The sequence below is a fragment of the Schistocerca piceifrons genome, chromosome 1 (assembly GCF_021461385.2).
Source record: "Schistocerca piceifrons isolate TAMUIC-IGC-003096 chromosome 1, iqSchPice1.1, whole genome shotgun sequence".
NCBI classification, from domain to species: domain Eukaryota; kingdom Metazoa; phylum Arthropoda; class Insecta; order Orthoptera; family Acrididae; genus Schistocerca; species Schistocerca piceifrons.
The window spans coordinates 325,394,672-325,414,473 of record NC_060138.1 but is presented as its reverse complement, the minus strand read 5'-3'; the positions used below and the strand labels follow the sequence as shown (position 1 = coordinate 325,414,473).

The following is a 19,802-nucleotide window of genomic DNA, read 5'->3' as shown; positions in this document are numbered from 1 at the left end:
CTTTCAGATGACATCTGGCAGGCGTGAGCAATTTCAAGCATTTTGAATTGCCGATCCTTCATGACCATTTTGTGCACTTTTTGTAATGATTTCTGGAGTAGTGACACATCTTGGCCGACCAATGCGCAGATAATCATCTAAGCTCTCCCAACCAAATTTAAATTTATTTGTCCACTTGGCAGCAGTTGAATATGAAGGAGCAGAGTCCTCGAATGTAGTCTGGAAATCGGTATTAATGTCCTTTGCTTTCATACCTTTCTTTACGAAGTACTTAATCACTGCTCAAACCTGATTTTTTTTTCCTTCTTCACATATCACTACACAGGAACAACAACAGAGCCACGTACCACCACAGCTCTCTTCCAAGAGCACTGATGTGGCACGTGTGCACAGGCAACAGTACAATGAATATTACGTGAAAAACTCATTGCGCTAGCACTGACCTCTCATGGTGAGTCTGAGAACTTTTCAAATCACCCTCGTAGAAGCCTTGAAGGAAGAGGAACTGACCAAAGGAGAATTCCAGTTGATAAACAGAGCATTGTGTAAGAGAACTATGATCCAGTGGGACAAAATGGCTGCTTGCCATCCCAGGTTACCTGTGGACAGCTATCTTGAAGTATTTCCTTGATGTTCCAACATCTGGTCACCTGGAACTTGTGAAGACTAAAGGCAGAATCAGATTCAGGTATCACTGGCCAGGTCTCTATCAATTTTCTAGCCACTGTGTGAGCCACTGTAAGAAGGGACGTCTAACAGATGTGCAGAATTATAGACCTATATCTCTAACGTCTATCAGTTGTAGATTTTTGGAACACGTATTATGTTCGAGTATAATGACTTTTCTGGAGACTAGAAATCTACTCTGTAGGAATCGGCATGGGTTTCGAAAAAGACGATTGTGTGAAACCCAGCTCGCGCTATTCGTCCACGAGACTCAGAGGGCCATAGACACGGGTTCCCAGGTAGATGCCGTGTTTCTTGACATCCGCAAGGCGTTCAACACAGTTCCCCACAGTCGTTTAATGAACAAAGTAAGAGCATATGGACTATCAGAGCAATTGTGTGATTGGATTGAAGAGTTCCTAGATAACAGAATGCAGCATGTCATTCTCAATGGAGAGAAGTCTTCCGAAGTAAGAGTGATTTCAGGTGTGCTGCAGTGGAGTGTCGTAGGACCGTTGCTATTCGCAATATACATAAATGACCTTGTGGATGACATCAGAAGTTCACTGAGGCTTTTTGCGGATGATGCTGTGGTATATCAAGAAGTTGTACCAATGGAAAATTGTACTGAAATGCAGAAGGATCTGCAGCGAATTGATGCGTGATGCAGGGAATGGCAATGGGAATGGCAATTGAATCTCAATGTAGACAAGTGTAATGTGCTGCGAATACAGAAAAAGAAAGATCCCTTATCATTTAGCTACAATATAGCAGGTCAGCAACTGGAAGCAGTTAATTCCATAAATTATCTGGGAGTATGCATTAGGAGTGATTTAAAATGGAATGATCATATAAAGTTGATCATCGGTAAAGCAGATGCCAGACTGAGATTCATTGGAAGAATCTTAAGAAAATGCAATCCGAAAACAAAGGAAGTAGATTACAGTACGCTTGTTCACCCACTGCTTGAATACTGCTCAGCAGTGTGGGATCCGTACCAGATAGGGTTGATAGAAGAGATAGAGAAGATCCAATGGAGAGCAGCGCGCTTCATTACAGGATCATTTAGTAATCGCGAAAGCATCACGGAGATGATAGATAAACTCCAGTGGAAGACTCTGCAGGAGAGACGCTCAGTAGCTCGGTACGGGCTTTTGTTGAAGTTTCGAGAACATACCTTCACCGAGGGGTCAAGCAGTATATTGCTCCCCCCTACATATATCTTGCGAAGAGACCATGAGGATAAAATCAGAGAGATTAGAGCCTACACAGAGGCACACCGACAATCATTCTTTCCACGAACAATACGAGACTAGCATAGAAGGGAGCACTGATAGAGATACCCAAGGTACCCTCTGCCACACACCGTCAGGTGGCTTGCAGAGTGTGGATGTAGATGTAGTTGTAGAAATGACAGTGATGGAAGCACTTGTCGCAGTCTGTCTTCAGCAGCACCATTCCACCAAATTGGAATTGGGTTATTGGGTTATTGAGAATTGACAAACAGGAATCAATGGACAGTAGTCTTCACTGACTACCTCACCTACTTTGCTGTCACCAAAGCTGTGCAGACAGCCGGGGCTCATGAAATTGCCAAGTTCCTTGTAGAAGATATCATTTTAAAACACAGAGCAGCCTTGTGATGTCCTCTGATTGATTGAAAAGTTTTCGATATAAGACTAGTATCAGAGGTAATTTTACACTGCGTCATCACCCACAGGGTGACAACTGCCTACAATTTAGACATGAATAGCATCACAGAACACATTAGCAAGGCATTCGTAGATACGCTCTCGAGGTCCATTGATATCGAACAGTGACTGAGATACAATACTGCCCATCGTGACATTTGCATACAACAAAGTGAAGCAAGATGCAGCTGGCTTCTTACCTTTCTTTCTCTTCTACAGTTGCAAGTCCAAAACGACAATGGATTCACTTCTCCCATTTCAGCCAAACAATAGTCAGGATGACTACATGAAACAATTCACCGTCAGGACTGGTGGAGCAAGGCAGCTGCCTTGGCTACGGACCCCGGACTCCCAGGAAAAAGACTGAGTGTGCTACAACGCCAAGCGCCGGCCAGTGAGGTACAGCACGGGAGACTTGCTATAGACTTTTATGCCAGTGCAGGAAGCGTGACTATCGGAAGAGTTACTAAAGTGCTACTTTGGGTCGTGTTGTGTTCTATGTCTCTTGTCAGATGTCACGTTGAAGTCAAGGATTATGACCCTTCACCAAGAAGGCAAACATGCAGAGATTTTTCCATGTCCTCTGTATGAAACCCCACTCAGTCCAGAGATGTAGATCAGTGATGGGAAGTTCAAAGAAACTGAAGACCCACTTGACGATTGCAAAGCTTCAATGGGAGAGGCTACCATCAATGATTATCATAGTGAATAGGATGTTACAACATGAACGGAAATTGAAGATTTGCCAGTCCTACCATACAGAGGGCCAATGAGTAGACCTAGTCAGCTTGAGTGAACAGCTGGAGGTCACTGTTTTTTCAGGAGCAGGAGCATTGCTACTAGCTTTGTTGCATGCAGGATGATGGAGTGGTTAGTGTCACTAACTGGGTGTGCTGTGGATCACCAGTTCAAACCATACCACCAACAATTATTTGTTATTTGGTACATATCAGTTCACGAAGGTTCGTGAAATATCTTACATTGTAAGTTCTCGAAATATCTTACGTTGTAATGTTTTTATGTTCTGGAATATTCGATCTATGTATAAATACCAGCATTCTAGAATATTCGAACTGTATAAATAGCTACACTCTCGAGCTAGGAGGTGGTTATGTCCTGGCTGTATGTTGGTGTTCGTAATAACTGTGCTTTCAGTGATAAGTGCTGTATTTCATAGGCAACCCTAATATCAGATCTAGACTTCATTCTGGTCACAATTGACAGTATCTTATATGAGCACTACAGTTATACTAAATTACTGTTAATTCTGATGTATCTATGTACCATGACAATCTTACTGTTCTGTACATGAAATTTATTTCCACTTGTGTATATGGATAACCATCAGCTGTATAATGGAGTGATGACAGTGAAAATTTGTGTCGGACCGGGATTCAAACTCGGATTTCCTGCTTATTACGAGTGGTCGCCTTACTGTTTGGCTATCCGAACATAACTCATGGCCAGACCCAAACTTCCATGTGTCATCAGCTATGTGTCTACAATGTGTACTCATAAATCCATTATGTATATCCCTGTACAGAGGAGACATTTTACTTGAAAGTCGTTCGCTGGTGTCAGCAGATAATAGTGATATTGCAGTGCCTGTGTTATTACGAAGCAATGTTCCTTCGGATATGCTTGTATGTCCAAAGGAACAAGCACTGTGACATCTACAGCCATCACAAAATACATGAAATGTTTTCACAGTTGTGAATATGGACAGCCATCAGCTGTGTAATGGAATGAGGACAATTTCCAAATGAATATTTCATTGTAATTCAAAATAACAGTGGCGCTGCAACTTCATATTTATTTGCCACAACCATGCAAGCAGCTTTCAAGTAAAATGTCTCGCCTTTACAGGAATATACATAATGGATGTACGAGTACAGGTTTAGACACATGGGAGATGACATACTGAAATTTGGGTCTGACCATGAGTCATACTCGGATAGCCAAATGGTAAGGCGACCACTAGCAATAAGGGGGAAATCTGGGTTGAGTCCTGGTCCGGCACAAATTTTCATTGCAGTCGTTCTATTATACAGCTGATAGTTGTCCATATTCGCAACAGTGAATACATTTCATGTATTTTGTGAAGTCTGTAGTCGTCACAGCGCCTGTTCCTTTGGACATGCATGCATGTCCAAGGGAACAATGCATCGTAATTTGAAATAACACAGGCACTGCAGTATCATATTACTGTTCTATGATTTGTCAGATTATGTTTGCAAAGTCCTGTATAGAACAGTTGCCTACAGTGTCCCCCTCCCCCTCTGAATCCCTCAAGCCCCTCCCTCCAGTGCCATTTACTTTGCCAGTAATGGCTTTTCGTTTGTAATACACAAACACATGAGCATTTCACAGTGTCGTAACCATTTTGGGCCATCTAATGGTCGTCTTTTAACCATCAGTAGATAAAAGGATGAGACAAATAATTGTTATAGAATCTATGAAATTTCCCGAGTGACTCTTTACGTAATGATAAAAAAAGAATAAGGTGTCGCTTTTCTTTGAGCATACTTCAGAAACAGTTTTGAGTGTGATAGTTGTATTTTATGTTTGTCATAGAGCAGGAAAAATTGTTTTTTTGGATCACAAGGATGTTCCAAACTCCTGATAAGGATAAGACCTGAGCTATGAAGTGAACTGCATGTGGATGAGATGGATGGCTGTTTTAGAGGAGAAAGTCAGTGGTATCAAACTTTTGAGGCAACTGCCATACCCTAGTTGTGTTAAGCCTACATAGGGTTCTACCTTTCTCAATAACTTTTTTATAATGTCTCATGGGACTAAAACAGAGCCATCAAATTATATTAAAAACACTTCCTGTAGATCTTGTGTACTAGTGGTGAACATTCACTTCCAATTATCAAGCTAAGTGAGGTGGCACAGTGCACCTTTAAGCTCCTCTCTCTGGCTGCAGGTTCCTGTTGTCCACAATGGCACTGCTTCATGGAACCAAGCAAGATTGCTCAGTATGAGATTTTCACTCTGCAGCGGAGTGTGCGCTGATATGAAACTTCCTGGCAGATTAAAACTGTGTGCCGGACCGAGACTCGAACTCGGGACCATTGCCTTTCACGGGCAAGTGCTCTACCAATAGAGCTACCCAAGCACGACTCACACCCCGTCCTCACAGAGGAGACGAGGTACTGGCAGAAGTGAGGCTGTGAGGACGGGGCGTGAGTCGTGCTTGGGTAGCTCGGAAAGGCAAAGGTCCCGAGTTCGAGTCTCGGTCTGGCACACAGTTTTAATCTGCCAGGAAGTTTCAAGATGGCTCAGTGGTTAACACACAGATCTCGCATTTAGGGTGACGATAGTTCATATCTGCATTTGGGCATCCTGGTTTGTTTTCTGTGATTCCATAAATCACTCCAGTCAAATATTGTGATGGTTTCTTTGACAGGTCATGACCAGTTTCCTTCCTCATCCTTGAAACAATATAAACTTGTGCTCTGTTTGTAGTGGAAATGGAAATGCTGTGTGGCTAGGGCCTCCCGTCGGGTAGACCGTTTGCCTGGCGCAAGTCTTTAGAGTTGAGGCCATGTTGGTGACTTGCGTGTCAATGGGGATGAAATGATGATGATAAGGACAACACAACACCCAGTCCCTGAGCGGAGAAAATCTCCGACCCAGCCAGGAATCTAACCCGGGCCGTTAGGTATGACATTCCGTCGCGCTGACCGCTCAGCTACCAGGGACGGACCTGTCTGCAATGATCTCATTGTTTATGGGACGTTAAACCATAATTTTCCTTCCTTCCATCAGAGAAAGCTCAGGTAGACAGCATGCTAAAGCAAACTATAGAACAGTCTATAGATGTGATGAGTAACAAATCTCAGTTGTACTTACAAAGTGACTACATGGCAGTCAGATTTATGTAATTTTTTGGATTTGTGGTGTGTGTTGCTAAGAACTGAAATATCAATCACCAAAAGCAGTCAATGTGACTCTGAAGAATTCTCAAGAAAATCAGCTTTAAAGTTGTCAGAGTGATGTTAATTCAGTGAAGACAGGTCAGTTTTTTTTTTTCTTTTTCTTTTATTTTTTGCCATTTGCTCGAAGACTTAACATAATTTAAATGTAAAATTCTTAAAAATGTGGTAATTAACACACATCTAACTTCATTTTCTATGAAGATTGCATCCAAGTTGAGAGGTAAATGCAGTACTAGATTCATAGACAAATATGTGATTATGAGTTTGTGGACTTGTCATTTTAGTAAGCTCGACAGAACTACCAGCAAGGTACGACCCATAACTTGCAGGAGTGAGCATTAACTGCTGCAAGCCAATTTGAAATTTTTTATCTAAAACTTCTGATAGGTTCAGATGTTCAGAAAGAGGCATCAAATGCACTTGGGTGGGGGTCATATAATTTGTAATGGAAAGAGGAACACATGGACAAAATCCTGGCTGCTGGTGAAGATTTTCGAATCCAGGCTTGTGATCTTGTACCGAGCTTTGATCCTGACCTCATCATTAATACAGGTCAAACAGTTATTGAAAACATTGATTTTTTTATTGCTCGTAATTAAGTAAACAAAACACCTGTCATGAATTAGGCCTGTTCTGACTGGCTGACTGTTGGGTACAAGGCAGTACGAAGTGCAATATATGATTGTGGGACTCATGATCGGCATGTCGCCAATTGTTCCAGCCAGTAGATATCTCCAGTTCATGCCACCACTGCTTTATTCCTCATTTGGACTCTTGAGGCTGAGTAGATGCGGTTCCGTATCTCTCTACCACAGAAAAATCTTAGGACGTCCCAGAAATCGATGACCTGAGTTCTTCTGCAGCAAAGGCTGTGGTGCTAACCATTAGGCTTTGGAGGCGGGTGTAAGTAATCGAAGTACAGATTTTTGTGTGCAGTGTTTTTTGTTTATTCATTTATCTTTTATTTGTTTTTCAGGGTGCCAGTACCACTCAACTTTTGACAGAATTCTGCCGACTAAAGGATTGAAGGTGGTGCTAGTGACGAGGCTGAATATGAATAAAGTCACCCATTCCTATACTGCACACTATTCTGTCACCCTCTCAGGAAAACTGTTGTCCCTCATCTTTATATGTGTACAAGAAACCACAGGTTCATTTGGACATATGGTTCAATGTCTCAGAAAGTACAGAAACATTGCAGTTGTGTCATCAAAATCAGGAAAGTCGACTAGAAATCTGCATGGCCGTTTTTCAGTCAACACTTTAAAACCATATTTACGAAAGGAAACGTTTCTCATGCTAACTGATTCTTGCCTTATGTACTAAAGGAAAGGTTTCTCTTGCCAAGTGATTCTTGGGATGGAAAAACCAACCCCATGTTGTACAATGAAGTTTTTTGAAATGATAAGCATATGCTTACTTGCATCGTGCAAGTAATTCCACTAAAATGCACACCATTAGTACAACCTAGTGATGCGTATTTTTACTACTGAGTAAAAATCATCATTAAGCACCTGCAAATCTGCACCTGTGTGACAGAATGAGGACACAAAGTTAATGATAGAGAAAACTGAATGAAAAGCTATTCAGTTGTTCAGCACTAGTTGTCCTCTCCAATCTTCAGTGAAATGATCAGGCAAGCATGGTTCCCATCAGAACCTTCTGATAAAAGAGAAGTCTTTATTAACTTCAATGAAGTTCGATTTCCGAATGACATATTGAAAAAGATTGTCACTGTAATAGTGCAACAAGTGTGTGCTGTGTTCAATGGCATGAAAATTATAATTGTTTTCTGTGTTTTTATGGCACTTATCACTCTGGCTTCTGTGAGGCCATATCTGTGGTATAAAACGATGGGTGCAGTCCAAATAAAGACTATTTGAATTCAAACCTAAGGTTTTTTTTTTTTTTTTTTTTCATTTTTGCCACAAAAATTTAATTTGCAATGTATTTTATACAAGGTGTACAACTTTGCTTCTGCCGGTTTTTCCCCAACATTTGAGGCTCTAATGAAACAAATTGGTTACACATGTATCATACAAAGTATTTTCCATCGCTGGCCCCTACTTCCTCCCATCTCTTGGGCAGTGTACGAATCCCGCATTGAAAAAATTGTTCATCTTTTGAAGCGATCCATGAATCGATCCAATTTGCGACTTCTTCATGAGATTGGAAGTATTGGTCAGCCAAGCCATGCGCCATTGATACCAACAGATGATAGTCAGAGGGAGCAATCTACATCTGCATCTACATCCATACTCCGCAAGCCACCTGACGGTGTGTGGCGGAGGGTACCCTGAGTACCTCTATCGGTTCTCTCTTCTATTCCAGTCTCGTATTGTTTGTGGAAAGAAGGATTGTCGGTATGCTTCTGTGTGGGCTCTAATCTCTCTGATTTTATCCTCATGGTCTCTTTGCGAGATATTCGTAGGAGGGAGCAATATACTGCTTGACTCTTTGGTGAATGTATGTTCTCGAAACTTTAACAAAAGCCCGTACCAAGCTACTGAGCGTCTCTCCTGCAGAGTCTTCCACCGGAGTTTATCTATCATCTCCGTGATGCTTTCGCGATTACTAAATGATCCTGTAACGAAGTGCGCTGCTCTCAGTTGGATCTTCTCTATCTCTTCTATCAACCCTATCTGGTTCGGATCCCACACCGGTGAGCAGTATTCAAGCAATGGGCAAACAAGCGTACTGTAACCTACTTCCTTTGTTTTCGGATTGCATTTCCTTAGGATTCTTCCAATGAATCTCAGTCTGGCATCTGCTTTACCGACGATCAACTTTATATGATCATTCCATTTTAAATCACTCCTAATGCATACTCCCAGATAATTTATGGAATTAACTGCTTCCAGTTGCTGACCTGCTAGTTTGTAGCTAAATGATAAGGGATCTATCTTTCTATGTATTCGCAGCACATTACACTTGTCTACATTGAGATTCAATTGCCATTCCCTGCACCATGCATCAATTCGCTGCAGATCCTCCTGCATTTCAGTACAATTTTCCATTATTAGAACCTCTCGATACACCACAGCATCATCTGCAAAAAGCCTCAGTGAACTTCTGATGTCATCCACAAGGTCATTTATGTATATTGTGAATAGCAACGGTCCTATGACATCCCCTGCGGCACACCTGAAATCACTCTTACTTCGGAAGACTTCTCTCCATTGAGAATGACATGCTGCATTCTGTTATCTAGGAACTCTTCAATCAAATCACACAATTGCTCTGATAGTCCGTATGCTTTTACTTTGTACATTAAATGACTGTGGGGAACTGTATTGAACGCCTTGCGGATGTCAAGAAACACGGCATCTACCTGGGAACCCATGTCTATGGCCCTCTGAGTCTCGTGGACGAATAGCGCGAGCTGGGTTTCACACGATCGTCTTTTTCGAAACCCATGCTGATTCCTACAGAGTAGATTTATAGTTTCCAGAAAAGCCATTATACTCAAACATAATACGTGTTCCAAAATTCTACAACTGATAGACATTAGAGATATAGGTCTATAGTTCTGCACATCTGCTCGACGTCCCTTCTTGAAAACTGCGATGACCTGTGCCCTTTTCCAATCCTTTGGAACACTATGCTCTTCTAGAGACCTGCGGTACACCGCTGCAAGAAGGGGGGCAAGTTCCTTCGCGTACTCTGTGTAAAATCGAACTGGTATCCCATCAGGTCCAGCGGCCTTTCCTCTTTTGAGCGATTTTAATTGTTTCTCTATCCCTCTGTCGTCTATTTCGATATCCACCATTTTGTCATCTGTGTGACAATCTAGAGGAGGAACTACAGTGCAGTCTTCCTCTATGAAACAGCTTTGGAAAAAGACATTTAGTATTTCGGCCTTTAGTCTGTCATCCTCTGTTTCAGTACCATTTTGGTCCCAGAGTGTCTGGACATTTTGTTTTGATCCAGCTGCCGCTTTGACATAAGACCAAAATTTCTTAGGATTTTCTGCCAAGTCAGTACATAGAACTTTACTTTCGAATTCATTGAATGCCTCTCGCATAGCCCTCCTCACACTACATTTCGCTTCGCGTAATTTTTGTTTGTCTGCAAGGCTTTGGCTATGTTTATGTTTGCTGTGAAGTTCCCTTTGCTTCCGCAGCAGTTTCCTAACTCGTTTGTTGTACCACGGTGGCTCTTTTCCATCTCTTGTGATCTTGCTTGGCACATACTCATGTAACGCATGTTGTACGATGGTTTTGAACTTTGTCCACTGATCCTCAACACTATCTGTACTTGAGAGAAAACTTTTGTGTTGTGCCGTCAGGTACTCTGTAATCTGCTTTTTGTCACTTTTGCTAAACAGAAAAATCTTCCTACTTTTTTTAATATTTCTATTTACGGCTGAAATCATCGATGCAGTAACCGCTTTATGATCGCTGATTCCCTGTTCTGCGTTAACTGTTTCAAATAGTGTGTGGAGAATATGGCGGGTGAGCTAGGACTTCCCATTTTAACGTTTCCAAGTATGTTTTGACCTCTTTTGCTATATGGGGTCGAGCATTGTCGTGCTGCAAAATCACTTTATCGTGCCTCTCACTGTATTGCAGCCGTTTGTCTTTTAATGCTCTGCTCAATTGCATTAATTGCATTCAGTAACAAGCACCTGTGATTGTTTCACTTGGTTTTAACACCTCATAGTACATGACGCCACTGCTCCCACCAAATGCAGAGCATGATCTTGGAGCCGTGAATATTCGGTTTGGCCGTCGATGTGGAAGCATGGCTGGGATATCCCCACGATTTTTTGCATTTAAGGTTATCGTAATGAACCCATTTTTCATCCCTGGTCACAATGCAATGCAGAAATCCCTTCCATTTTTGCCTCTGAAGCAACTGTTCACAAACACACAAATGCCGTTCAGCATCTCTTGGTTTCAGCTCACATGGGACCCAAGTTCCTTCTTTGTGAATCATGCCCATAGCCTTGAGACATTTTGAAATGGCTTGCTGTGCCACTAATTGTGCCAATTCTTCTTGAGTTTGACGCAAGTCTTCACTCAGCAATGTCTCCAATTCTGCGTCTTCGAAAACATTCTCTCTTCCACCACTATGCCACTCTATGACGTTAAAGTCACCATTCTTGAAGTGTTGAAACCACTCACAGCATGTTCTTTCACTAATAGCATCCTTACCATACCTACTTGAGAACATTCGATGAGACTCAGCCGCTGTTTTCTTCATATTGAAACAAATCAGTAAAAACTGACATTTTCAATCAAGAACAACTTTATGATGCAGACACAAAACGACTCATGTTTGAATGAGGTTAAGTTGACTGAGGTCCAAGATGACTGCCTGATGTCTGCGATCTGTTTCTTTTGACTGCTACTTACCGTTGTCGCCACCTGTCAGCAAACGGCAGAAGCAAAGTTGTACTCCTTGTAGATTGGCAACTAGGAATTGATATTTGCAATGAACCAGAATTTTGCATGCCATATGTACTTAGAATTAAGAGGACTTGCATTTTTCGTGAAAATGGTAATTAGATACATGTTAACTAGCACAAATTTGATGAATTTTATAGTTAAATAACATGGACATTTGAACTGAATAAAAAAAATTAAAAATGGCTGAAATATGAGTTGAACCAGTGATTACCAGTTCTAGCACTACTTGTAGAGCCATGTGGCCCGTTTGAAAATTCTCCTCCTTTCAGTTAATTAAGTCACTTAGAGAACTTAAAGGTCAATTTTCTAGAGAATATTTGAGAGTCACATCCTATTGCTTGGGATGACTGATACTTGAGTTCTGAACTTAACATACCATAAATAAAAAAATATATCTAAAAATAAAGATGCTGTTACTTACCAAACGAAAGCGTTGGTATGTTGATAGGAGACAATAAAAAACACACAAATATCAGGCTTTCGCAACCCAAGGTTGTGGGTTTTAAAGGAGAGGGTAAGGAGTCATTCCAATCCCGGGAGCGGAAAGACGTACCATAGGGGGAAAAAGGGACAGGTATATACTCGCGCGCGCGCCCACACACACACACACACACACACACACACACACACACACACACACACACACACAAGCAGACATTGTAAAGGCAAAGAGTTTAGGCAGAAATGTCAGTCGAGGCGGAAGTACAGAGGCAAAGATGTTGTTGAGTGACAAGTGATGTACGAGGAGCGGCAGCTTGAAATTAGCGGAGGTTTAGGCCAGGTGGGTAACGGGAGGAGAGGATATATTGAAGGGCAAGTTCCCATCTCCGGAGTTCTGATATGTTGGTGTCAGTGGGAAGTATCTAGATAACCCGGACGGTGTAACACTGTGCCAAGATGTGCTGGCCGTGCACCAAGGCATGTTGTCACAGGGTGATCCTCATTACCAACAAACACTGTCTGCCTGTGTCCGTTCATGCAAACAGACAGTTTGTTGCTGGTCATTCCCACATAGAATGCTTCACAGTGTAGGCATGTCAGTTGGTAAATCACGTGGGTGCTTTCACACGTGGCTCTGCCTTTGATCATGTACAACTTCCGGGTTACAGGACTGGAGTAGGTGGTGGTGGGAGGGTGCATGGGACAGGTCTTACTTTGTAACTGCCTCTGGTGTAAGACCCATGTGGAATGTTTCCCTCTATTATATTCATAAATATAAAAACTTAGATAAATGTGATTGCTATGTGGTTTCCTTGTTTGATGCTGTTTTTTGTAAATCCTTAAAGGTCTCTTGCAGTCAGGAGAACTGTAATGATTTGTGGGACAGTTAACAAAGACAGGATGTTGGATATATTCTTGTGAGGAAAGACTGTTTATTTAATTTCCTTGCACAGTGCTAAAGTTTATAATATGATGGCAGGAGAGCTTCTAAGGTTTCATGGACTGTTGTACAAAGGTATGATGTTGGATATATTTTAATGGGGGAAAATTCAAAATGTAGTTCCTTCACACTTAGCCTGAAGATGGAGCTTGTTCTCTCAAAACACTTCGTTCAACAACTAGAACAATATCACGTGGTTGAGTGCTGTTATTTAAAGATATGGTTTAAATTTTGTTGATACTTTCAATGAAGACACTCTTTGCATAGTGACCAGAAATAATTGAATATAGGTCCACCTTATGACTTCTGTCAAAACAGCTTCTCCCACCAGGCATCATGCTTATAGCCTTCTTAAAGTGAGCAGTTGATAGGTGCAGTGGTGAGGATGGATGTTTATCTCTAGACCAGCCCAAGAGACATGGCATAAACCATGACAGAATATTTTCCACATTACCTTGTCGCAATAAAAATATTTACTGACCTCAATATAAATGATTAACCATTACCTTATTACTTTTTTAGTTCCGCTCTCAATTTTATGATTACCACTGTAAGTATACACATCAGACACTAATTCATGTTGTGACACACAGTACTGTAGTATATCGCATGCAAAACCATGGTGAATGTGACATTTAACTTACGAATCAATGTGTAACATCTGATCATACTGTAGACACCTTGCCTCCTTCAACATTTTTTAATTTAAGCTTTATAACTTTAAAGAGGGGTTCTAGCTAATGACTTAAACCTGCCATTATCATGTTCATATTTTTGTAGCTATAACTGAAATGAATAACCACTTAGAACTCATTGACATTTGCCATATCTCTCAATGACAGTGCTTGTCATTATATTTTCTGAAGTTGTTGAACATTTTCTGCTGTGATTTTATTGTTTTCCAGCCTTGCATTCATCACTACAGATTTCCCCCCCCCCCCCCCCCCCCCCCCTCCTTGCACCTACTCATGTACATGCTGATTTATGTTTTCAGATATGCCTACAGTCATGCTATTGTTATCTAATTAATTCCTAAAGGCATGTTTTATTTTCTCGTATTTGTATTACAGTAATGTAGCACTTATCGTTCTATGTGACACAGCTTTTTAAGATCTCATTTTTCACTCTTTTTAAAAGCTCTCTACAATATATCAAGCCTGAATCAAATTGCCGTGTAAATGCAATGTTAATAACAAGTTAGCAGGTTCTCTTACATTAATATTTCTTCTTGCTACATGCACATGCTGGTGTTGTCACATGTAATATCGTCTTATTGCCCAGTTGTGTTGACTCTGCTACTGCTGGTGCTGAATGTAATCTGCCTTCACCTCCTGTAATTGCTGCTCAAACTATATGCAAGCAGCCATTAATGCCAGCACTGTTTCAGGCATAGTACCACTCACCGCTGCATGAATTACTGTGTTTGGCCAAGTGTACCATCTTACTGACTCACCCCATCACAGGATGTTGGAATCTACTGATACTGTATATATCAATATGTCAGGTAACAGGGTTCATTTTCAATAGGACTTACAACACTTTCTTGCCAACTGCCTTCATCAAAAATTAAGTTCACACTTGTGGTTTATTGTGTTTCATTTGTACCTGTATCAATCCTTTATTTTTTGCACTGCATTCATCCCTTACATCTTGTTTTCTTGGGTGAAACCACACCCTAAATGCTGTGTTCTGGTCCTGTCCTACTTCTTTAACTATCTCATTCCACCAACATATTTGATTCCATCTTTTAATATTGCTTATTCTTTCACAAACTGATGTAGCTTCAGAAAGAGTTTTCTTAAACCTCTCCCATTCCTTTTCCGTTGTTTTAGGGTCACCTGTAAGTATCTTGTTCCTCAAGATCGTTTGATACTTTTCTGTGGTTTCTTTCTCTTCCCAGTTCCCAGACATCCAATTTTCACTCCTGTCCATGTGTCTCCTTCTATCCATCATGGCCCTAAGATTCATCATTAGTAGCCAGGAATCATTATCTAAGTATTCTGAGGGTTTCAGATTTACATCAGTAACATGCTGCTTCAGCTTCCTGACAAACATTATTTAATCCTCAACAGATGCCCTTCTCCAGTCACTGCTGAATCATCTTACCATATGGCTTCCTTGTTTTTTGTATTAGGAAATGCCAATCACTAACCTGTTTCTCTTGCACAAATCAAATAGTGTTTTTTCTTCAACAGTTTGTTACCCCACCTTTCCTTTCCCAAAATCTCCCAGTATCCATTTGTTTCTGTGCTGATGTAAACATTCAGGTCACTTCCAGTTGCTATGTTCTGGCCATTTAGCTGTACCTTATTTTCTCCTAAAAGTCCAATTTTTCTGGCATTGGGCAACCTTCTTATTTAGCATGTATGCAATATCTCAAAACTCCCTATCAAGACTGATATTTTATCATCTTGTCACTTCCTCATTAACTCTATTTCTCAAGACAATCTCTACTTTCACTCTTATTGCTTACTCATTCCATTCCAGTATAATTCAAAGCCTCTCCTCAGCTCTCTTCTTCCTTGTCCCCCTCAACCTTGTCTCTCCAAATTGTAAGATGTCCACTTTTCTTCTTTCCATAAAATGTATTTTTTACTCTTTTCGCTGTTGTTCCAATTCTTAATCCGTTTTCACACCCAAGTCTGTTTTCCTTAGACCCACCCTTTTCCAAGGGTTGTCCGAGTTTTAAAATCAATACTTGATCTGTTGCTGGCTTGCTAAGCCTAAATAGATTGACCAGAGCCCTATCAGCTGACAGTTTCCAGAATTTTGTGGGGATTTCACATCTACCATAGTGGTCACAGGGCACTCAGTCTCCATTGTATTTCATGCCATTACTCATCTCTCAACAACTTGGACTTAAGGGAGACCTTAATTCATATATAAAAATTAAATTACTTTTCATTCCAATTACATGTGTTTTGATAATTTTCAGTTTTATTGTAATAATAATTTTATGTGACCCTACAACCTGGTGCAAGTCTTCCTGTTGGATGACACTTAAGCAGCTTTCATGTCTCTAATGTACCCCTATAATCCTACTGGAGAAAGCGATACATGGTTTAAATGTGGAAACCAAGCCATGTGTCATTCTAGTGAATTGTCACATCATGGAGAAATGAAGGCTAGGTTAAATGCAGATTGAAATATGTGTTCTGATTGGGAGTCATTTGCCTGACCTTAATGTTTCCACATGTGCATTCCCACCAGATCACCAGGCATGAAAATTCTATAATGAACTTACTAACAGATCAGTATATGACAGAAAATAAAGAACCTGAGATTAGATGTGGAGTCAGTGTCCAAGGTATTAAAGCAATGGTTGTAAGCTGGTGGTAGTGCACAAAAAAAGTTGAAGTGAATTTTTTGTGCCAGTGTTTTTGTATCTGAGAGCGACTTGGATTCTTCACATAGAACAGGTGTGGACACGTCAGAGGTACTAAAGCTGCAGGAAGCAGCTGTGGGCAATTGTCGTAAGGAGAGACACTGCCAATATATGAAGTGTAATCGAAAAGTAATGGGAATTTTTTAACTTTGTGGTGATCAAAAAGTAACAAGAATTTTTATAATTTTGTGGGCTTTATACACCTGGTTTTCAAATTCTGTTATATTGTTGGTATGCATGTTCCTGATGTGTGTTTCCAGTTTTTGGCTGTTGTGAATGTTTAGTTTATTGTTCACAGCTGAAAAGGCTATAAGTGTTTTTGAGTGCTTGGCAAATTTTTTTACTTTCAAAAAAGGTGGATCAAGGAATTTGCATTAGATTTTGAGTGAATAATGGAATGAAATTCAGCAGCGTGTTCAGAATGTTGACTGTGTCTTTTGACAAATCAACAGTGACTAAGACAAAGAGTTCACAAGTGGTATAAACGTTTTGAAGAGGGTCGAGAAGACATTGAAGGAGATGATTGCCCTGGATGTCCTAGCACGTAGGTTACTGGTGACAATGTGGAAGAAGTAAAGAAAATGGTTCTGTAAAATCACCATCAGAGAGATTGGTGATGACATTGTAATATCTTTTGGCCCAAGCCAAGCAATTTTTTGTTGTTGATGTTTTGGACATAAGACATGTAGCAGCAAAGCTTGTTTTATTTATTTATTTTTATTTTACATGTCTAGTTCCATAGGACCAAATTGAGGAGCAAGTCTCCTAGGTCATGGAATGTGTCAGTACATGAAATTACAACATAAATGTAATAACAGATAAAATGAAATGTTTATGAACCCAAAAAAAGACAAGCCATAAGTTCATGTAAACGCAATCGACAGTAGCTTAATTTTTCAAGGAACTCCTCTACAGAATACAAGGAGTGACCCACGAGGAACTCTTCTGCTTCAATTTGAAAGCATGTGGATTATGCTAAGATTTTTGTATTCTTGTGGTAGCTTATAGAAAATGGATGCAGCAGTGTACAGCACATCTTTCTGTACGTATACTTTAAGAATGGGAAGAGTTACCCCAAAATTTTATGCTATACATCATAAGCAAATGAAAATAAGCAAAGTAGACTAATTTTCATGTTGAACGATCACTTACTTCAGATACCGTTCGAATATTAAAAATGGCAGCATTTAGTCTTTAAACAAGATCCTCAACGTGGGCTTTCTACGACAGTTTGCTATTTTCTGAATGGCAAGAAATTTGAACTGTTCAGCTTGACTAATCATATGCCCATTCTGTGAAATTAAAATGTTGGGTTTTCTTGAATTGTGTATTAGAAAATGTAAAAACTGAGTTTTACTGTGATTTAGCGTCAATTTATTTTCTGCAAACAATGAACTTATGTCACGAACTGCACTATTTGAAACTGTGCCAATGCTGCACACAACATCCTTTACTACCAAGCTAGAGTCATCAGCAAACAGAAATATTTCAGAATCACCTGTAATACTAGAAGGCATATCATTTATATAAATAGGAAACAGGAGTGGCTTCAGCACTGATCCCTGGGACACTCCCATTTGACCATGCCCCACTCAGACCCCCCACATCGTAGCCATTCTCAGCACTGTGAACAGTGACCTGTTGCTAAATTAAGAGGTGAACCAATTGTGCGCTACTCTCCAGATTCCGTAATGGTCCAACTTCTGGAGCAATATTTTGTGATCAACGTAATTTAACACCTTAAACTTTTTGTTTAATTCATCCAGCACCTCATAGAAAAAAGAGAATGTAGCATTTTCAGCTGTTAAGCCACTTCTAAAACCAAACTGTCCATTTGATAGCAAATTATGTGAAATAAAATCATCAATTATCCTTACATTCACAGCCTTTTCAATAACTTTAGCAAACACAGATGGCATAGAAATAGGTCCAAAATTGTCTACATTGTCCCTTTGTCCCTTTTTATAAAGCGGCTTTATTAGTGAGTACTTTAATTGTTCAGGAAATTGACCTCTCTTAAAGGAAAAATTACAAATGTGGCTAAGTACAGTGCTAACACATGCAGCACAGTACTTTAATATTCTGCTAGGCACTCCATCGTATCCATGAGAGTCCTTAGTCTTCAGTGATTTAATTATTGGCTCATCTCCCCCTTTTCAGTACCACAGAGGAGTATTTCACACTCAAGTCTTGTAAATGCATTTTCCCAAAGAGTTATATGATTCCCTGTAGAAACTAAGTTTTTATTTAATTCACCAACAATGTTCAGAAAGTGATTGTTAAATATTGTACATATATCTGATTTACTAGTAACAGAAGTATTTTTACTATGAAGTGACTTCATATCATCGAACTTGTACTGCTGACCGGACACTTCCTTCATGACTGTCCATATGGCTTTAATTTTATCCTGTGAATTAGCTATTCTATTTGCATACCACAAACTTTTTGCCATCCTAATAACATTTATAAGCACCTTACAATACTGTTTGTAATGGGCTACTGTAGCTTGATTGTGACTTCTTCTAACATTTTGTTATAATTCCCACTTTGTTCTACACAGTACCCGTATCCCACTAGTCAGCCAGCCAGGCTGCCTTTCAGTGCTAGTACCATGTTTAGAATGTTGTAATGGAAAGCAACTTCCAAAGAGCACGAGAAATGTGTTAAGGAAAGCATTATATTTGTCATCTGTGTTATCAGCGCTATAAACATCCTGGCCACTCCTGTTCCTTAAATAGGTGTAAAAAAACTCTCTAAAACTGAAATTCTGAAATTGTTGAATTTCGACCAAAAACAGTGTCGTGAACTGCTGAATGAAACCAACAACTAAACAGAACTTCTAAAGAAGGTTACAATACGTAATGAAAATTTGGTATATGGGTATGGCATTGAAACCAAGGCACAGTTGTCCCAATGAAAACTGACTGAAGAGCCAAGACTGAAAAATATAAAAATATTTGACAAGTTCGTACACTTGTGAATTTTCTTCTCACTGTTTTCTTTGATTTCTATGTGACAGTGCATTATGAGTTCCTACCTCGAAGTTATGAGCCGTTTGCAGGAAAAAATCTGAAGACAATGACCAGAACTGTGGCAAAACCACTTGTGTATCACGATAACGATAATCCTCCCATTCCCCCTTTGACATCTTTCTATTTGTGAGCCTGGAGAAAACCACAAAAGGATGTTGCTTTGCAACCATTGATGAGATAAAAACAGAATCACTGAAGGAGCTGAACACCATAACAAAAAGTAAGTTCCAGAAGTGTTTCCAAGATTGGAAAAAGTGCTGTTACAAATATATCTGAGGAGAATTACATT

The 19,802-nt window shown here is 40.1% G+C and overlaps 1 protein-coding gene across 2 annotated transcripts in view; it reads left to right on the top strand.

Annotated features, from left to right (window-relative positions):
* The window catches only part of LOC124715438 (zinc finger protein 62 homolog), a 116,818-nt gene that overhangs the window by 79,641 nt on the left and 17,375 nt on the right, over positions 1-19,802 (top strand). Inside the window, exon 7 of one of the 2 annotated variants that reach the window (XM_047243096.1) lies at positions 7,278-7,368. The exons of the other annotated variant lie outside the window; for it this stretch is intronic. Within the exon in view, the coding sequence (XP_047099052.1) occupies positions 7,278-7,328 (51 nt within the window). The 3' untranslated portion in view covers positions 7,329-7,368. Of the gene's footprint in view, positions 1-7,277; positions 7,369-19,802 lie in introns of those variants that run through there. 2 annotated transcript variants of the gene reach the window in all.